Source organism: Catharus ustulatus, chromosome 3 (genome assembly GCF_009819885.2).
Source record: "Catharus ustulatus isolate bCatUst1 chromosome 3, bCatUst1.pri.v2, whole genome shotgun sequence".
Classification (NCBI taxonomy): Eukaryota; Metazoa; Chordata; class Aves; order Passeriformes; family Turdidae; genus Catharus; species Catharus ustulatus.
In genome coordinates, this window is record NC_046223.1 from 56906912 (window position 1) to 56926209 (window position 19298).

At 39.8% G+C, this 19298-nt stretch overlaps 1 protein-coding gene across 3 annotated transcripts in view; it reads left to right on the forward strand.

Annotated features, from left to right (window-relative positions):
* Positions 1–18757, forward strand: part of CNKSR3 (CNKSR family member 3) — a 55723-nt gene extending 36966 nt beyond the window's left edge. For all 3 annotated transcript variants that reach the window (XM_033054887.1, XM_033054888.1, XM_042779111.1), the window contains exons 6-13: positions 1269–1388; positions 3094–3153; positions 5833–5901; positions 6639–6785; positions 8296–8420; positions 10780–10988; positions 11447–11536; positions 13007–18757. In XM_033054887.1, coding sequence (XP_032910778.1) covers positions 1269–1388; positions 3094–3153; positions 5833–5901; positions 6639–6785; positions 8296–8420; positions 10780–10988; positions 11447–11536; positions 13007–13305 — 1119 coding nt within the window. In that variant the 3' untranslated portion in view covers positions 13306–18757. The remainder of the gene's footprint in view (positions 1–1268; positions 1389–3093; positions 3154–5832; positions 5902–6638; positions 6786–8295; positions 8421–10779; positions 10989–11446; positions 11537–13006) is intronic.
* The last annotated feature ends 541 nt before the right edge of the window (positions 18758–19298 follow it).

Genomic DNA, 19298 nt, shown 5'->3' on the forward strand with positions numbered 1-19298 from the left:
CTCTTTGATAAGGCCTTCCGGTAGCTCATAGATTCTTAGGAATTTAGTAGCACAATAACTAAAAATAATTTTGTTCATAAATAATGAGAGCATGTAAAAGGGAGTTTTCTGCATCTTTCTTTTTCCATTTGTGCACACCCACACTGGAAGTAGGTATTGTTGTTTGGAATTCCCTTGTTTGAGCAGTTCCTCACATTCACACTTAAACATTGTTTTGATTTATTTTATTGCTGCTCTATAAATCTGACGTAAAACGAAACAGAAAACGTTGGAGCTATTGTTTCCAGGGGCCATTGTAATCCAAACCAATGTCTTCCTATGACATAGCCCCCCCCCAATTCTGTAATTACACGTGTCTACTTTGACTGAAGGGTTCAAGCCCCTTGTGAAAGGTGACTTACCTTGCAGGTTCACAAACTTTATCCCTAACTACTGTACTGTGTACTGATCTTCTCTCCCCTCTCCTTTACGATTTTGTAACCTGCTTTGAGTGTCAGCCTTGCTTCAACTGATGTCAAGACAGAAAACACAGTGGGACATAATGAAATTTGTGAGGGTAGAGAGGGCACAGATTTTTTGACCTTTTTTTTCCTTTTTTTTCATGTTTAATTAGACATTCTGATGCTTACATGCCATTTTGCCTCCAACTCTACTGACAAACACACCAAGGTCAGAATTAGCCTTTAGTTATAATGTTGGCTTAGGATCAGTTTTGTGTTGGTCAAAAGGAAATATGAACCTTGCCTATGTAAGCATTCCAGAAGAGGTCAGCTCAGAGGCACAGTGAAGTATTGCAGAAGCACTTATGTGCTGGATGGTCCTACCTTATTCTGTAAGGCTTTGTGTAGACATCACTTTTTGTGACACATGACCACCTGTATTCTTATAGCAGAAATACAGAATAACATGAAAAGCTGTCAGTTGTTCCCACAAGGAATCATCAAAATGTTTCAATATTTTAATGAGTTCTATTGTGGTTAAAGCAAACAAACCCCAAACCCATTTTTTTTTTCTGTATTTTGTGTGTTTGTTTTCTCAGACAGAGGATGTGTCAGCATTTGCTAGTGATGGTAAGGTGGCACCAATGGAAACAAATTGTTTCTGTGTTACAGTAAGGGTGTAAACATGCTGTGGGATAGATCTGTACAAATGAATCTTCTGTTTCCGTAATTTTAGAACTCATTTCCTTTACGTCTTTTGAAAACTGAAAGAGGAAGAAGCCAGGAGAGAATTTTCCTAACTGTTTTTTTTGTATGTTCTCATTGCAGGCCAAGACTTTAAATGGCATTTGTGATAAAGCCATCCGATCAACTACAGACCCACTGATGAGCCAGTGTGCCTGTCTGGAGGAGGTCCATTTAACCAACATCAAACCTGGGGAAGGCCTGGTAAGAAGCAATTCTGGAGTGTCCTGATGTTCCCAGTATTTAATAGGTAGCCCTGTGAGCCAATGCAAGTGTGCATTTATATAAGATATTCCAAAACCAATAATGATCTGTGGAGAAGGAGTCCTAAATGTCAGTTCTCAGGTGGTGTGCTGGAGTGGCTACCAGGGGCAGATATGCACATTAATAGGCTTGATACCAACTATAATTTCTGATTCTAAATTGTTGAAGATTTGTGTGTTAACCATGATAGTGGAGAATTTACAAATTCTTGTGGAAACTAGTAGTTTTATTTTTCTTGGGGGCTGGGAGAGGAAGAAGGCAATGAGAAATGATCTTTGTGTTTTGAAAGATGCTTTTTTATGTGTGCTTATAGCAAGACTGACATGAACGGGAGAATTTTGGAAGTTTGCTGTTGGCAGGCAAATGAGAATTTTTTAACTGTTTGGTTGCCACGTCTTGTTACTGATTCTTGTTGTTCAATGGATTCTGCTTAGCTGAGTGCTGGTTATGAGAAACTTAATTTGAAAACTTGGTGGATTTTCTGTCTAGAGAACAAATGTGTTAGAATGAGTTGGAGGAAATTTAAATTGTTACATGCATTTGTGTTCACTCCTAACCCTGAAGGCAGGAGAAATGAACATTTTTAGAGAGAGCTGCACAGTGTTAGTGTGCTATATAGTTTTACCTAGACCAGTGGATTTGACTGAATCAGTCATGCATTCTTGCAGTTATGGGAACCTCTTTGTTAGTGCGCAAGCTACATTGAAGCAGAGTCAGTCTAGCTTGGCCAAAGTAAGAAACAAGGAGGTGGGCGCACCCAATTGGATACTGACAGGAAAACAGGCAGGGAACTGACTGGAGAGGAAGGGTCAAAAGATAATCTATTTTTCCACCTACTTTTAAAGCAAGTGTGGCAACTTCAGGCAGCTAAGCTGCTTTCAGCTCCTGAATAACACTGAGTTCTTCTCAGTGTGAGTGTTTCTATCAACAGATATAGAAAGGAAAATCAGTTATATATTCATAAATGATAAAATCAATGTGCTGGTCATCTCTTGTGGGAAATTTATGTAATTATTAGTTAATAACCTGTTTGTGATGTTTAATTTGGTGCTCTTATAGTCAACACCCATTTCATCAAGTTTGTCCTTGTGTTCACACTCATCATTAACATACAGAGCCACAAATACTCTGCTGGAAATTTTAGTGCTTGTGTAAACATTGTGGATACGAGGCTGTGTATTGACTTACCAAGAGAATGTGTAAAAGGACATGTCAGCAATACTTGTAGCCCACCTGAGTCTGCTGTTTGGAGAGAGCTGGTGGCCACCTAGTAAAACCTGTAATTCTCTAGAGCAGGCTGGGTAGTAAGAAAATAGTTCTGTTCAAGGTCAAACACTAACAAGGCAGCAAAACCAGCAGTGTTTGGTATTACCAACCAGAGAGCATTTCTAAGTCTCATTTCATATACTAGGTGTTTTAAGTAATTATTAATATTATAATAAATTACACCAGTATGTGAGGAAGTTTAGAGTATTGTAATATTAGACTATATGAATATATTAGAATATATGAAAATTTTTGAGAATATATTAATTGTTGACTGGTTTTAATAATGTTTAGAGTCTGTTGCCAACAGTTTTTAATCAGATAAGTTATGTGGTTTGTTTTGCCTTTAACTTGTTTTTCATTTTTTCCTTATATTTAGGGAATGTACATCAAATCAACTTATGATGGATTGCATGTAATTACTGGAACTACAGAAAATGTAAGTGGAGCAAATGTAGATGATCTCAGACACTGGCTTTGATTGAGTTAGTTGGACTTACTACTTTTTGTTGTCTTAGACATGACTTGCATGGCTTTACTGCTTTAAGCACCGCATGATCCATCATTTGTTTATCCAGTTTGTAAATATTTTGTGCCTACATGTTTCACTGTTAGTCCAATTAAACCAGTTTCTGCAAGTAAACAAATTAGTTCAAATGCTTGGCATTAAAGTAATTGCTTTAATAAGTTACTGTATCTGCTGTTGTGAACTCTTACGGTATCTTGCTTAACAAAGTTTTGGATGTATTTGCTCTCCACTGGCAAAGGCAATCTCCTCTAATGAGAGCATTTAGGTGGTAGTGGGCTAAATTCAGTAATGAGTAATGAAATCAATGAGCTGTCCTGTGACAAAATTACCTTGCAGGGTGAGAAGACTATGAGCAAGTAAGACTTTAAGAGTGGTCAGCTGAAAGAAGTATTTGGCATAAGAGGCAACTAGTTTTTACTGCAGGTGGTTCCTTGTTTTATTTGTACACTGAGTTCTTTGTAGCTGAGAGTTTATTGAAGGCTTCTGGGCAGCCCTTGAAGGAGTGGACCTCTAGCCAGCAGCTGAGGCTGGCAGGTGATGCTGTGGTGTTTTCAAACAGGCTACTACTGTCCAGGAACAGTGACTGAAAGAAAAAGAGTGAGAAACTTGGCTTTTGCAGCAATGCTTTTTTTTTTTTTTTTGTGACTAGGAAAGAACCAGTGATTCTAATTATTCCCCTGCCAGGTTCAGGGACTAGGCAGGAGAGGGTGGAAATCTCTGCTTGCAGTTCAGAGTGCAAGCTTCTATAGCTTTGATACTCTTGTCCTGGCATAACTCTGTATAGGATCTGCCAGAGACCACTTCCACTTTTGCAACAATTTTAAATCTGATAAATACAAAGGAATGTAGTGTTGACTGCTGACAAGCTGCTTCTGCATGTGGGTCTTATTTTGGGTCTGTATTCCTTCTGTAACCTTGAGTGTTGACCTAAGTGTCTGCTTTTTGTTGTCAACACTGGTTCTTCCTTTGGGGAAGCTCCATCCTTTGGAGCAGCAGAACTTGGCAAGTGACTGAGAGATCTACGAACAACTGATGACTTTATGGTGGTGTGGTATCGTTTAGATGGCCCAGGCTCAATCTTCTTGTAGATTTGGAATGGTATTTTAGTAGCTATCCCTAGGAGCTGGTGTGTGGGAATGCAATGGAATTGCATCTCTGAGTTGACAGTACTGAACAATGGAAGAACTGGGGAGGTCCATTTGGTATGAGTCAGCCAAGAGGATTCCTGAGTTATGCCATGCTACGTGTGCCTTTGCATTTCTAACTCGTCTAGAGCTAAACTTGGCTCTTTTCTCTGTTCTCACGATGTGATCCCAGTGCTGTGACCTGTCACTTGCAGCTGGAGTTCTCTGTGCAAGTGTCCCCCACCCTCTCTCAGATGAGCTGTTGGTCCCCCAAAGGACAGCTTGAATTGAGCTTTGTTTTTCACAAACTTGACTCTGGCCCAGCATTTTTTCATGATCCTGGTTGACTTCTATATATGCAACTTTCCACAGAGGCATTTCCTCTCAGAGGAAGTGAGAAGACAATGAAGAAACAGGGTTACTTATGATAGCTGGAACCTCCCACAAATTCCCCATGTTTTCTTCCTTTGTTGCACTGTTTGTTCTTATAGTTCTTTCTCATAACAAAGTTACTTGAGGTCTAAAGGTGTGATGAGGTGGAGAAGGGCATCCTTAATCCCAGTGCTTAGTTCTGGAGTCACTAGGAAGGGCTGGCCTGCTGTCTGGTTACTCATGGGGTGGGGGGAACGGGAGGAGTTGCTGTCCTGTGACCAGGGTGCAGCATGTACCAGTGTATCATGTCTGTGTGCTCTGGGTGTTGGCAAGGCTGGTAGGAGTTGGTGTGTTATAGCAGTGAGTGTTGTTAATAACTGCAGCAAAGGCTGGTGCATTGCACCAGCTGTTGATAAATCTAAATGTTGACGTATTTATCAGTTTCTTGCTAATGGCTCCCCAGAGCTTAGGCTTTGTTCCAAGAAGATTGTATTTTAAAGTGTACTGTTATTAGATAGGTATTTGAAAAATACCTGTCTATGTAAATATTTTTATCTGCTGACTTTGGTGATTCAGGCAGGCAGTTTCACATTAAAGTCAGAAGCTTTTATTTGCATTGGAAAACAAGAAGGGAAAGTGCAAAGGATCTATCTGATGGATTGGAGGGGTTTTAGTTCTTTGTTCTGTACATTCAAGGTCTTAATGTTTTGTTAAAATAAATACACATTTATTTAAAAGCTGTTTGAGATGGTTGTTGTGTTAGGGCAGAAACCCTTGTCAATCCTCTTCCATTACTGTCTAAAACTATAGCACAACCTGGAGGGAAAAGGAGAGTGGAGACTGCCCCATGACTTATGTGCAATTTGGCCTGTAACAGGTGGAGGCTATGCCTTCTCTCTTCCCGTTTAGCTCCCCCAGTATAAAAATAAATAATTTGGCTTATTCATTTACATTTCTCAAGTCCTCAGCAGATGTGAAAATTATGTATAGTGAAGAGCATTGCTGATGCAACCTTTGACTTAAAGTGGTGGGAGTTGTTCTGGGAGGGAGGGAGACCTGCTGCAACACATGAGTCTTGTTTTCCTCTTTGCAGTCCCCTGCTGATCGCTCCCAGAAGATTCACGCTGGTGATGAAGTGATCCAGGTTAATCGGCAAACTGTGGTGAGTAACTTGCAGCATTACAGACCTTCCCTTATTCTTACTTTGCACTACAGGGGCTGAATGGATGGGGTCAGGAGGCTGTTCTGGTGTTTTCCTGGTTAAATGTCTGAGGAACATTTTAGCATCTCATTTTCAGGACAAATCTTATTCTTTGCAATATTTTGATAAAATAAATATACAATATTTATATGCAATATTTTGCACATCATTAAAATATTTCATGTTGCATTTAAGACATATTTTAAAATGCTTTGTAGCAATCCACTGAAATGCAGATAAAGAGCTTTAAAAAGCACCCCCCCAATAATTTGCAAATGGTTGTCCAGTCAATTGCATCTGGGATCCTGGATGCAATGATTATATTTTTGCTTAGCACACTAAGCAATGCCTTTCAATATATGACAGAAACATGACAAAAGTAGCTCACTTTGAATCCCTGTGTTGGTCAATTTGAGCATATCCATGCAAGGACTGGAACTGAGGTATAAAGAGCACTACTTGATAGCTCAGTATTTAGTTGACAGCTTAAGTAGAGAACTTGGGAAGAAAAATAAGAATCTTGCCAAAAAAGAGTTTTCCAATTTTTAAAAAAATTCTTAAGATGGCTTTTTTGGATCCCTTATCTCTTCTAGGTTTGTGTCAAAACACACAGTCTGACTCGGGGGATTTGAGTTTTTCTTGTTTGTTTGCTTTCAGAAAAGAAATGCTAAATAAAAGATGTCTTTATTCTCTTCCAGGTTGGATGGCAACTAAAAAATCTGGTGGCAAAGTTGCGAGAGAATCCTGCTGGAGTTAGGCTGCTGCTTAAGAAACGTCCTACTGGCTCTTTTCATTTCACTCCTGCCCCACTGAAGAACCTGCGCTGGAAACCACCCTTGGTGCAGGTGAGAGCCTGTCAGCCCCACTCTCATCTCAGGATGGGAATGCCTTGGTGGCAGCTATTAAAAAGAGAAATCACAGAAATGCCCCCAAATAGTCATGTTTTAGTATAGGTCAAAGCAGGTTAGGTGAAATGGCTGTCTTCCTATGGCTCCTTTTTATTTTTTTTTTTCTTGCAACCAGATAATGCCCTCTTGGTACACTAAGGGACTCGGTGTGCTGAATATTTTTGTCAGTCTGTGTGTCACTGGGAGAATTTAACTGTGACAACACTACTGATATGTATGAAATTCATCAGCATGGAGCAATAAATAAATGCTTTCTCTATTTATCATGGTAATATGTTTTTTGCTGAAATAACCTAAGATTATTCCAAATATTTGTCCTCTTTTTAGTCTAGGGAAGGGTGAGACAGTGTTTTTTTTCCCCAAGAAATTATTTAAACTATGTGTTTAAATAAGATTTAGTTGTTGGGCAGTTCACAGATTGGGTACTAAGCAGACAGAGAAAACAATGTTAGTAATTCTAAAATAACTATGTTGAGGAATGGCTCATTTTATTAGGAAACTTAGGGCTTAATGCTTGCAGGAGCAAATAATCTAACTGAATTTAAACTAATTATCTGAAATTAATAAAATCAGGGAGAGTTCCCCCTCCTCCTCCTGTTCTGATACAGTTTTCCCTACAGCCACAGGGATAATTTAAAACTCTGAAATGCTGGTGGCTATCACAAGTCTCCATGAAGGCAAATTTCTCTCAAAATGGGTGAAGATGTGTGCTTGATTACTTGCTCATCCTTCCTTTCACCAATGCATGTGTCCTGTTTTTGTGGCATCATGCCTGACATGTTCTACCGGTGTGAAGAGTTGAGGCTTATAGGCTATGCCCAGCAGTGTTTCCTTGAGGGAGGGAGTGATTGGAGAGGAAAGGTCTTTGAAACCTTTTCTCTCCTGTAGGCAGACAGGAACCTGGAAGAATACTGAGAATATATAGAAATGAGCCACAAAGATGAGCAATGCCAAATCTATTTTTAATTTGCTTCCCTGGCCCTAGCTGTATCCATTGATCCAATCTATGGTGAACTACGATATTCTTGTCTGTGCCTCAAGCACTGGAGTGTGTGGAATAAAGGTAGCATATGCCAGCTTCACAAGGCTTGTTAATCATATTTGTATTTAAAAAATTCCATTCTTTTAATACATCTAAAAATAGAAGAGGGGGTTTTGTCTCAGTTGCTTTTTTTGTCTGTGGAATTTACAGGAAAAATAGAACTGGAAAGAGCAAAATATTCTTGAGCAATGCATTACCCATGATAGGACTTCTGTGGGAGAACCTGTACAGCTAGCCAAGACTGTGGGTGGAGGAAAATGTGGATTCTAAGAGTTTTTGAAGTGCTCATACATCACAGAGATAGTGATTCACTAGGGGATGAAAATGGTACTATTGATTATTAAATTCTCTTTTTGTGAATGTTGAATGAATCTTCAGATGTTTGACAGCTTTTTAACATTTCAGACCAGTCCTCCACCAGCTACAACTCAGTCACCAGAAAACACTGTGGATACCTCCCTGAAGAAAGAGAAGCCAGCCATTTTGGACCTGTACATACCCCCTCCACCAGCTGTTCCATATTCTCCTCGGTATGCAAACAAACACTGAACAGAAACCTTCACTGCACTTGTTTCTGAGCTGGCTTGCTGTTAGAGCTCTGTGCAGATCAGCTTGAGGAAGCTGGAAATCTCAAACTTTCTTCTAGCTGCCTAAATGAGTTGGATTGATTAAACTTATGCTTAAATGCATATACTACCAGGATTGTGACAGATTTTATTACTGGAAGATTATGTGCCACAGAGTTGTTCCCAGAACATGAACCGATGTCATCTCTGCTTTTGTGGAGTTATGTTTCTGACGCTGTTTAAATCCAGTTGCACACAGCTAGAAGTAATTTTTGTCCCTAACATTTTTCACTGTTGGATTTTCTCTTTTTCAGCAAGTTGAGTAACTGTTGTGGGAGTTAGAATAGAAAAGAATGTCATGTTAAATGACACCTATCACATTAAATTTTTAAACTTGCAAGTTGTTTAAAACAAATATGTTCCCCCTGAAGGGAAGGGAGAGGCAATACATCAACTTTTATTTTTTTATCCTGCAGTGTAAGCTATAAAAATGCAGACCTGTGTGCACAGTGGGAGGGGGAGTTATGTATATGGTAAGGCTGGCTGTTGTTTGTTCTCAAGTCCATGTTGACTCATGCCAGAACCCTGCCAGCTGATCTGGGAATGTGATGGAAAAACGGGTTTTCAGACAAGATGTGGAAGGCAGGCATGCTCCCTGGCCTTCCTTCATATTTTAGGGTACGTGTAGATAGCCCAGCACAGAAACTGTGACATTTTACTGCGGGCATTGTGGGAGGGCACGTGCCTCCTGTCATGTAAGGGCTGATACAGAGACAGAGGTCATATTGCTGCAGTTTTCGGGGCAGGACTGGGAGGGGGGGCTCGCTTAGGTAGGGTCTCTTTACTGAAGTTGGGCCCACCTTGACATGCTGTTGCCTTGCTTTTATGGTTACAAATGCTCAGTTTTTATTAAAAAAAACCCCAGATCTTTAAATATTTTGGCACAATAACAAGCATATAGATTTAGCAGATGAATGTGTTAGTTGTTTCTTTAAATCATTACATTTCAAGCATATTTCTGAATTATGTCCATGTGCTCAATTTGTTTGTCTTTAAAGAGACACAAAATTATTTTGAGCTTCAAATGCCTTTAGACCTCAATCCCTGTTGAAAAAGACAGAAATTGCAATATGAACTCTAAAACTGGAGAGGGAAAGGCATCCTGACTTTGACTTTTAAAGAAAGCAAATGTAAGAAGCTATGGCAGGCAGGAAGAGGAGAAAGGACAATTCTTTTGCCTTCTATTTGACCATTTATTTTGATCTCTGCGTGTTTTGCTTTTCTCTTGAAATTGTAGTGTAGTGTGATGCTTGCTTTTTTTTTCTTCCCTCTTCATCATCCTGTTCTCTTCCCTTCCTGTCATGGATCTCCTCTGTTCCACACTGAGAGTCAGAGAGCAGTGTTTGGGTTCCCTCCCCATGGTGCAGTCTCCACATGGTGGTGGTGTAGGAAAGCTCTCCGTGTACATACATTTCTGGTGTAACACTTGAGTGCAATTTTTGGTCTCTGCATGTCCATAAATAGCTCCTTCCTATTCACTGGGTTGTTAGCATTGTTCTTGCTGGAGAGTTGGACAAGTGGGATGTGCTGTCCAGGGCCTGCTATGAATACTGGGGTATATGAGTGCTTAGACATTCAGCTATGTGTTTTTGTGCCTGACTTGGCTAATGGTTGCTTCAAGCAATAAGATTGTAACATGTAGGAAGGGGGAAAAAAACTGCAGGCAAATCTTAACTTGAAGGGTAACTTCTCTTCCAAAAGTACTTGCAGAATTTAAGCAAAATCATATATATATAGATATATACACACACACTATGAATCTCTTACTGAAACTCACAAGGAGGGAGTGGGAAATATTCAGTGACAGTTATTGGACTCCTACAATGACTGAAAGGCAGAGTCCCTCAGATGGAGGTAATAGGTGTTACCATTACACATACAGAGATGGATAAATTTATGTAGCACTCCTGAGTCACAACTGTGTTCTGAGCAGGCAGCGCATCAGGGGCTTTGATGCCCTCATGACAGAAAGGCTTCATTTATCAAAATCTTTTGCAGGAGTGGAACCTCTAAATTTCTCAGTGTGTTAAATTACTGGTTTGTTAAGAGTGAATTAGCACAAGCGGGATAGCTTTCTTCTCTCCTTGTTAAATATAATGAAGTCTTCTATCACCTGACTTATTTGGGGTTTTTTCCCAGCTTGTTTGCAGCACAATGCCAGTTGTCACGAGCATGACTTGCTGCTAGAAGCATCTTTCAAACTACTCATGTCTGTAGCTTTAAACTCTTTCAAGGCACTAACTGAAGTGACATGTCCTTTCAGAGATGAGAAGGGGAGCTTTGTGTACGGAGGAGGCAACAAACGTGGTCAACCCCTACCTGGGTCCAAGGGCGCCGAGTCTCCCAATTCTTTTCTGGATCAGGAGAGCCGCAGGCGGAGGTTTACTATCGCTGACTCGGATCAGCTGCCAGGGTATCCCATGGAAGTAAATATTCTACCAGCCAAGATGAGAGAAAAAACACAGTCCTATGGTGAGTTCATTCCTCTCTTGTTATCACTGTTGTGATAAGGGCTTTGATCAGTCTGAAATGATTTGTTGTAGAAAACTGCTCGTCAGACTTCATTGATATTAAGGCCATTTGTGCAAATTTGGAATGTGAAATTCTACATGTGAAATAATTTCTCTTAAACGCTGTTATTTCTGTAATGAATATCATTCAGCTGGGGTCTGCTGCTACAGAATGTCATTTCCACATGTATTTTGGTTATAACATTATACTCCTGCTCTAAATGAGCAAGAGGGCAACTGTTAAATCTCAGCACACTGATTTCTTATGTCACCAGTGGAAGTCTCTTCAAATATTATTTTTTGCTGCAATTTGAACCCCTTATTGCTTATCTCTCCCTTTATTTAGCTGGGAAAAGCAAAAAAACCTATTGGTTTCCTCAACTTTATGTAACTCCTCATAACCTTCTATATTGTCTCTAGGAAAACCTCGTCCATTGTCAATGCCTGCTGATGGAAGCTGGATAGGAGCTGCAGAGCCCTTCTCTAGGCCACGAGGATCAGGGAGAAAAGGTAAGGTTTTAGGTTTTGTCCCTCATTCTCTTCCTCTCCAAAATTTCCTTGGGGTGAACTACGTGGAAATGTTTAAATTAGGAATGGTTTATGGTTTACAAATTGCTGAGCTGATGCAAGGTGACCATTGTGGAGTTTAGCAGGAATGCCAGATGATAACTGTGAAATTTCTGATGCTATTCAGTGATGGGACTCAAATCTTCTGCCTTAGACTTGTAGTGAGCATTAAAAGTTAGCTAGAATGATCTGCTAGGGCAGATCTGTAGTTTATGGCACAGGTTTACCATTTTGCTCTTGCCCACTACCTCTCCCTTTCTACTGTGTTTAATATTGATCATGAAACTACTTTTTTTACTCTTTTTTTGTTTAGCTCACCATGGAGGCTGTTGAAGCAGTAAACTTGTTCACAGAATGTAAAATATAGGGTCTTTTAGGAGCTACTTTTTACTGCTACTGCTGTTAGGAACATATTCTGCAGGCAATACTGTATGGGAGAGAGACAGAAGCTCATAACATTTTGTGTTTGGTTGGATGGCTTTTTTTACTTCCCACACTGTCTTCTTCCCACCCTCTTTTGCATCTGAAAGACTATTTGAGTTCTGTTAGAGTGGGAAATAAGGATGACTAGTTTATTCTTGGAATCAGTTATGAAACGTAATGTCTAATTCTAGGTAAAATCAAAGCTGGACTCTATTATTTTCATGTAAGAGTAGAAGTTGATAAGGAAAAGCATCCCTCCAGGTTGATGCTAACAGAGTGATCACCAGGTGGCAGGGCTGGTTTTTGTGTGTATGGTTTTTTGTTTGATTTTTACCTTTGGTTTTGTGTTGTCTTTTATGCTTGAAATGTAACTACAAGCTTCAGGCTTGTATTTAAACTGTGTTGGGTCAGAACCAAAGGCCTGCCTAGTCCGGTAGGGTGCCTTTAGCAGCAGCTGCCTGGGTGAGGTGTCTTGGGAACAGTAAAAACAGAGAAAGCATCACAAATCACTGGTCAAAACCAGGGATGGAAGTGCTTACATCTTCACCTCGAAAATTAATTTCTCTTGTCCAGCGTATTTTTAGTAGCTTTTAATTACTCATGAGTTATATTGAGAAGTTTGTGGATTTAACTCTGGTCTCTTCAGAATTTTGAATGCTGTATTAGAGGAAGGTTTGTTACATCTCACCTATGATAGTGGTTTGCATGAAGGTAGTCTGTATCAGCATTTTTGATGTGTGTGAATGTGGAATATAAGTCAATTGGTATCTCCTCTGTGTGTGGATGTATTTCATTATTTGTGTTACTTAAAAAACATTAAATATACAAAAAACTGTGATTCTCTTGATAGTTGCTGATGTCCAGGTGTTTTATGAGCAAAATCCCAGATCTAGGTATTTGAAGTGTAACCAGAGTACTCCTATAAAAATACAAAATGTTAATGGAGGGTTTTGAAGTCAGCAGTAATTGGTTTTCTTCCTGTTTGTACAGGTGAAGATGTCCTCTGCAGGTACTTCAGCAATGAAAGGATACCTCCAATCATTGAGGAAAGCCCCTCCACGCAGCACCCGCTCTCCAGGCCAGTGTCTGACAAGCAGTTAGCGAGGGGAACAGATTATATTCGAGGCAGCAGGTGTTGCATGAATACAGACCTCCACAACAGTGCAACAATTCCTTTTCAAGAGGAAGGGGCTAAAAAGTCGTCGGTTACATCGTCCACAAAATCCTCCTCGACAGAGCCCTCGCTGCTGGTCAACTTGATCACGAGACTGAAATTGTTGACTCATTGACTTGTCCCCAGTGCTGTTGCCAAGTGCCTTTGCTCGTTGGTCAGACTTCTCTGCTTTGCAGCTTAGCTGACACACAGTGACTAATGTGGTTGTCTTTTCCTGGAGAATCTTACACTTTTGCCTTTTTGTTTGTCATTTTTGATGGATCAGAGGGTTTCACAGTGCAAGGAGGGGAGAAAGATAAAGATCAAGTTCCTCTTCCTGGCCAAAAACCGAAGGCATTTATTCCTGTGGAAATGAGTAAAATTTCAGTGAGGTAGAGGCCACACATGACCTGGAAAATGCGTAGTGACTCAGAGGAAAACATTGCATTGCTGTGAAGTCCAGTGGTACTTTAGTTGTCTGAATGCTCAGAGGCTGGTGCAACTGGCAGGGTGTCAGAGTTTGCAGAGCTCACAGAAGTTGTCACTCTCCTGACTGGGAAAATGAGCAGGGAAGCAGCAGTTTCATGCAACTTGGTGATGCTGCTTCAAGTACTGCATGAGATCAACCTTGTGAAGAAGTAGTAGTAGGGTTACTGTTCTTTCTCTGTTATCCAGAGTTCCTATGAAGTCTTAGGAAGAGAGTTCTCTTATTCAGAGATTTTGAGGATGTTGGACTAATTTAATGATAAATCAATCCAGCCTTATATATATAATCTATTTTATTAAAATCACAGTACAGATAAGGAGCACCGAACAACTGCAGTGCTCATCTGTGAAGGTATATGGATTGCTACAACATGCCAAGGAAATGCATCTGTAGAGGTGGTGAAAGAATATATATTTTTTTCCTTAATTGTTTAAGAATGACTTGCTGTTAACCAAAGTAACCTTTTAAAGACAGTCCTGTTGGACTTATGAGAACTTTTACAGTGGTTCAGTTTTTGAATTATGTGTTGTTTTTATGAAAAATATGTGCTATTATACACTACAATTGTAAAACATCTTGCTATTTTCTATATAGCTCTAATTTTTACCCCTCCAGAATTTTAAAGCAGCATTGGGTATTTTGGGAGGAAAATAAAACTTCTTTAACAAAAGAGGAGGATATTGAAGAGGTATTGCTTAAGAAGGAATGTACATAAGATTGTTAGTATGCAAACAGTTGTGTCTAAAGTTATTTAAATGTTAAATATAGTTGTATATATTTTTACATTTAAACAGATAGAGTTTGTACCTTCCTGTATTGAAGTATTGGGCACAGCTTAGTCAAATGGAAAGAAAATAAGATTTCGTATTACTTTCTAATTATAAGACTAACTATTTTTGTAGGTGATACATTGCCAACAGCCTCTATTCCTTTGGTCTTGCTGAAAAGAAGGATTTATATTTAATAATTGGTAGAGGAAGAGGGACGTTAAATGCTAGTTTGCACTTAGGATGGGGACAAGAATCACATGTTTTTAACAGGATGTTAAAAACACACTGTAATTCTGTCTGTGAAGATGTCACCATTTGCTGCAATGAGCTGATGAAGTTGTGCTACAGCCCGACAGAGAGAGAGGGTGTTTCAATCACTTCTCAATTAATTGTGTTTGATTGTGACTCAATAATGACTGGGGAGGCTGGTCTGCACCTTTCTGATCAAAGCAGATATGTCTGTCTTCTGCCATGCTCCTCCATTCCCTGAGATGGCAGTCTGTACTAGAGACGTGCACTGCTGCTGTGTTTGCAGCTGAACCCTACAACAGTTTGGCCCTGCCTCCAAGAAAAGGGCTGAAATTGCCGTGTTGTAGGTTCTGTGGTGTAGTATAGTCCAGCCTCAAAAAGGCTGAACTGTTCTAAAGGTGTTGTCAAAACGAGACTTTTAAAGTGGAAATTCTGCTCATCTTCAATGTAATTTTCTGTACATTAAAAATGAATGGGGGCCATCTTGCTTAACCTCTTATTGTGTATAGTGAATATAGAGGATGCTCTACAGTTTAGGGGTAAAAAAAAATACCACAGCTCTAGGAATAATTCAGAACTGATATCCTTCTAGCTTATCCTGCAAAAAAATTTGTTAGTAAAGAAAAACTTGGTTCATTTGTTGATGTTGAAGGTATGTGTATCTATCAGATAAAAAACTGTATCTAGACTGACTTCTCTAACAAGTACCACCTGTATTTCCAGATATCCTGCTATGGTACAGTATTCCACAATACTCTGAATACATTGTTATGGTGACAAAACAATGCAATTAGTTGGAAAAGATCATAAACCCCACAAAAATGGAAAATAATATTTAATACTCATGCATACATGTATAGGTGAGGATCATGCACTTTTGAAATATTGAGCAGGCTTCTGTGGTAGTCTGTAGAATATGTAAAAGCCAATACCTTTGCTTTCTCTTATCATTGCAAAAAAAAAAATACCTGATTTCGGATGGTAATGTGTGAAATAAGACAAAAATGAACACTTAACGGCTTGTAGAGACAGCGTGCAGGCCAATTCTCCAAGCCATGTGTTTCCTCTAGTATTATGGACAAGTAAATTAATCAGTGTTTGAATTCTGGATGATGAACAGAGGTGGACACAACACTGAGAGTATTATACTAATTTTGTGCGAATCAATGAGCCGGTAACTCTTCCTTCCTCATAAACAGGGCTTGTTTTAGAAACAACATGCTCCATACTCTTGGTGCTGATTGAACAGAAAGGAGAGAAAGTAAAAATCCAAAACTTAACCAAACCAGGAAACAGATGGTGAAGACTAGCTTTATAGTTGGGAGAGGATAAAGAATTTTCTTCTTGCATAAATGTTTCTTTAGTCCAAATCTTGTGCCCTGTTTTATTACACTGCCACCAGGTAGTCTTCACAAACTGCTCTGTACCTGCAATCACATCCTGCATAGACCAAGTTAAACCCCTCTAGCATCTTGATGAATCCCGTTCAAACCTTATTTAGCAGGTTTTACTTCCCTAGGAACTTTCCTGCATTCCTCATTCAATTTTTGGAATATCTTGCACATGATCCGGGCAGGAAGGCTTTCGTGCACATGCATTCTCAGAAATGCCTTTGCCAGCAGGATTGCTGTCTTGGGGGAGTGTGAATATTGGCTTCTGCTTGTGTTTTCTGCACTAAAATATTCATCCCACAATTTCTACCATGCATCCTAGTGCACCATCTCAAAGTGTGAGATTTAAATGCTCACGGGCAATTGGAAAGTAGTGTTGTGTCCTTTGGAGGAACCTTTCTGCTGTACAGCTGTGTCTTCTTTCTTCTCTGTAGCTTGAGCTTTACTTTGCACATGCTGTGGTTATGGAGCACGCACTCTTTGTGGCCATCACATGGGAATGCTTTTGTCTCCTTGCAGGCTGTAAGGTTTTTATAATGGACAAGAACTCTTGAGGAAGCCACTGACTTAACTTGGCGTATTCTGTGATTCACTTAAAATGCAGAAAGAGCACTCCAAAAACACTCAGTTTGGAGAATGAAAAAAAGAGGGCGCAGGCTAAGCTAAATGCATAGGTCTGTGTTGTGTCAAAAGCTGGTTCAGATGTGTGACAGTAACTCTGTAAAGAAAGCACCCCACACAATTGCAGCACGCACATTTGTTTCTACTGCTACATTTGTATGAAGCTAGAACATGAAACAAAGGCAGTCTTTCAAAGCAGTTATATATAGTTCTACACACCACACTTGAGCTGTAAGATGTATGACAAAAGCAATCAAGAGTTGCTGTCAGTGTGTAATTTCACTAAATTCTGCTGTGTATGCTGCTACTGCATCAGTTTAAAATAGTAACCTCTCTTTATCCTGTTGCCTGCACAATGCAAGTCCTTAACCATCAGTTTTGTCTTTCTTTGTGATAGTTAACAACTGCTGGTAAGGTTTTGTCATTCCCACGGGGCCTTGTGCAGTGGTCCAAAAGCTTAGTTAGTTTGGGTTATTCTGGACTTTGTTCAAAAGTGGCAAGTCAAATTTAAAAATGATATTACTGCTCCAACATCACTTAGAGTTGGGATTTTTTATATGTATACTAAACATGAAACAGACAGGAGTTGTCCGCTGCACATACTTTGCCAGTATGGAAGAAAAAATGAGGATTACATACTCAGTGGAGGAAAAACCCCAGACCTTTGGGTGTCCTCCAGTTCCTGCCAGTGGGAGAAATGTGTTTGTTTTAGCATGACATAGAATAGATGTAAACATTTCTTTTTAAACCTCCCTGTGTGGTCACCTCAGTTTTATAGAATGATGTAAGCCACTGACTTTCTCCCTTTAGTGGTCATGACGTTACCCAATATATTTTTTTGGGAGAGGGCAGATATCTCGGACAATGTGATTGATCAACAGGATATGGAGACGGAGTAATTAAACATAAAATAAGTGCCAGAGAGTGCTGAGTTATAGGGAGAATCCTTGGGGTTGGTTTATGATTGTGGTTTCTCTTTGCTCTCTGGTGAGGGTAAGTAAATGTTCTCTGTGCCAGACAGCAGCCAAGGAATCAGAGGACGAGAAGTTCCAGTTTACTGTGCCATCTTCAGCTGAGAGGGGTAGTTGCTTGGGCTTTTACGGTTGTTTCTGATACCCCACAACCTCCTTGGTAAGTAGCCCTATTTCAGTGCAAGTAGCCAGAGTAGGAGCTGTTGAAATGTACCTCTGGAGCAAAGCTGACAAGATCCTGATGGATCACTAGGCTGTGCTGACTGATGGTGCTCAGCCACCATGCATTTAGATGTGCTCTGGGAGTACCTTTACAGGTGAGGAACCTCAGACCTTTGTGACCTTTGCTTATAAGCTTTTTTGTTTGGGCAATATTTACTGAGAAACATAAAATATGCCACAGTCTAAACTGATATTTAATGTTTTGACTGTGTATTTAATGTTTTGAGGGTTTTTTTCCCCAAGTAATTGCATACTTCTCAGTGATGCTTATTAATGTGTTTTCCTCTTTCATCCCCAATTAGCTGTTTCAGTACCAATGTTTCTAATGAAATCCGCCCATATTTCCAGTGAAAGTGTTCATAATGCCAAGTAGTTACAAATGAGCCTTAAAATTTTAGTCTGTAAACTGTGGAAGAACCCCAACTGAACAAAACTCCATTAGCAAAACACAAGCAAAAACCACCTTTTTCTGCCTTGTGAATAACAACTTCATGAATGGTAATGAATAATAATGAAACTAAGGATTTTCATCCAGGTAAAATATCAACCAAACCTTAGTGGATACATCTTGAGTGGTTAGTTTGGTTATATTACATGTAAGTAGAAAGTGGGGGCTGTAGTTCAGATATTGTAGATTTTTGCAGAGCAACTGTGGTGTTTAAATGAGTCTCCACAGAGCATGACCAAAGGCTTTCTTAGGTGTAACACAGTTTTAGCTGGAGCTCTCTTTCCCATGTCACTGAATGTTCCATTGAATGTGCAGAAGTTTTAATGCTGTCTGGCATAATTCTCGACTACTGGTTTCTAGGGGGGCAAGTTGGTATAAGTTCCTATAAGTGAGTAGGATGAGAGCAAAATAAATGATGTCCTAAATTAATTATTTTCCTTTTCCTAATCCTTCTTCCTCTCTGACCTTTTCCTCCCCACATTAAGGCTAAGGGACTTCCCAAGAATTTATTTCACAAACAACTATAAAGTCTTTAATATTTATGGCATAATCAGTTTGTTTTGATGTCTGAGATAGTTTTGACCAGAGCCTTCCAGCAAAAATAGTGCTGCCCAGAAGACAACATTTCCAACTTCTTGATTGGTATAAGAATTCCTCTCTGCTTAGTAAGCTGTTGGCTTAGACTCCACTTTGAAGTTACTGAGACCACCCCAAGCAGTCCTGGGAACTTTAGGTCCAGACACATCAGTTTCTTGTCACTAGATAAGAAGAAAGGTCTCTTCTCTGTCAGAGTTTTGTAATGCTGAAATCATAGGTCACATTGGAGAGATGGATGTGGAGCTCCTGCCCTCTCCTGCTGTCTGTGCAGTGGCTATGAGGGGTGGAGGGACAAAAAGGCAAGGGGAAAAACCCATCAGCAGCCCCTCTCTTCCCTCTCATGCTCAGGATATGAATGATAGGCCTCTGAGTA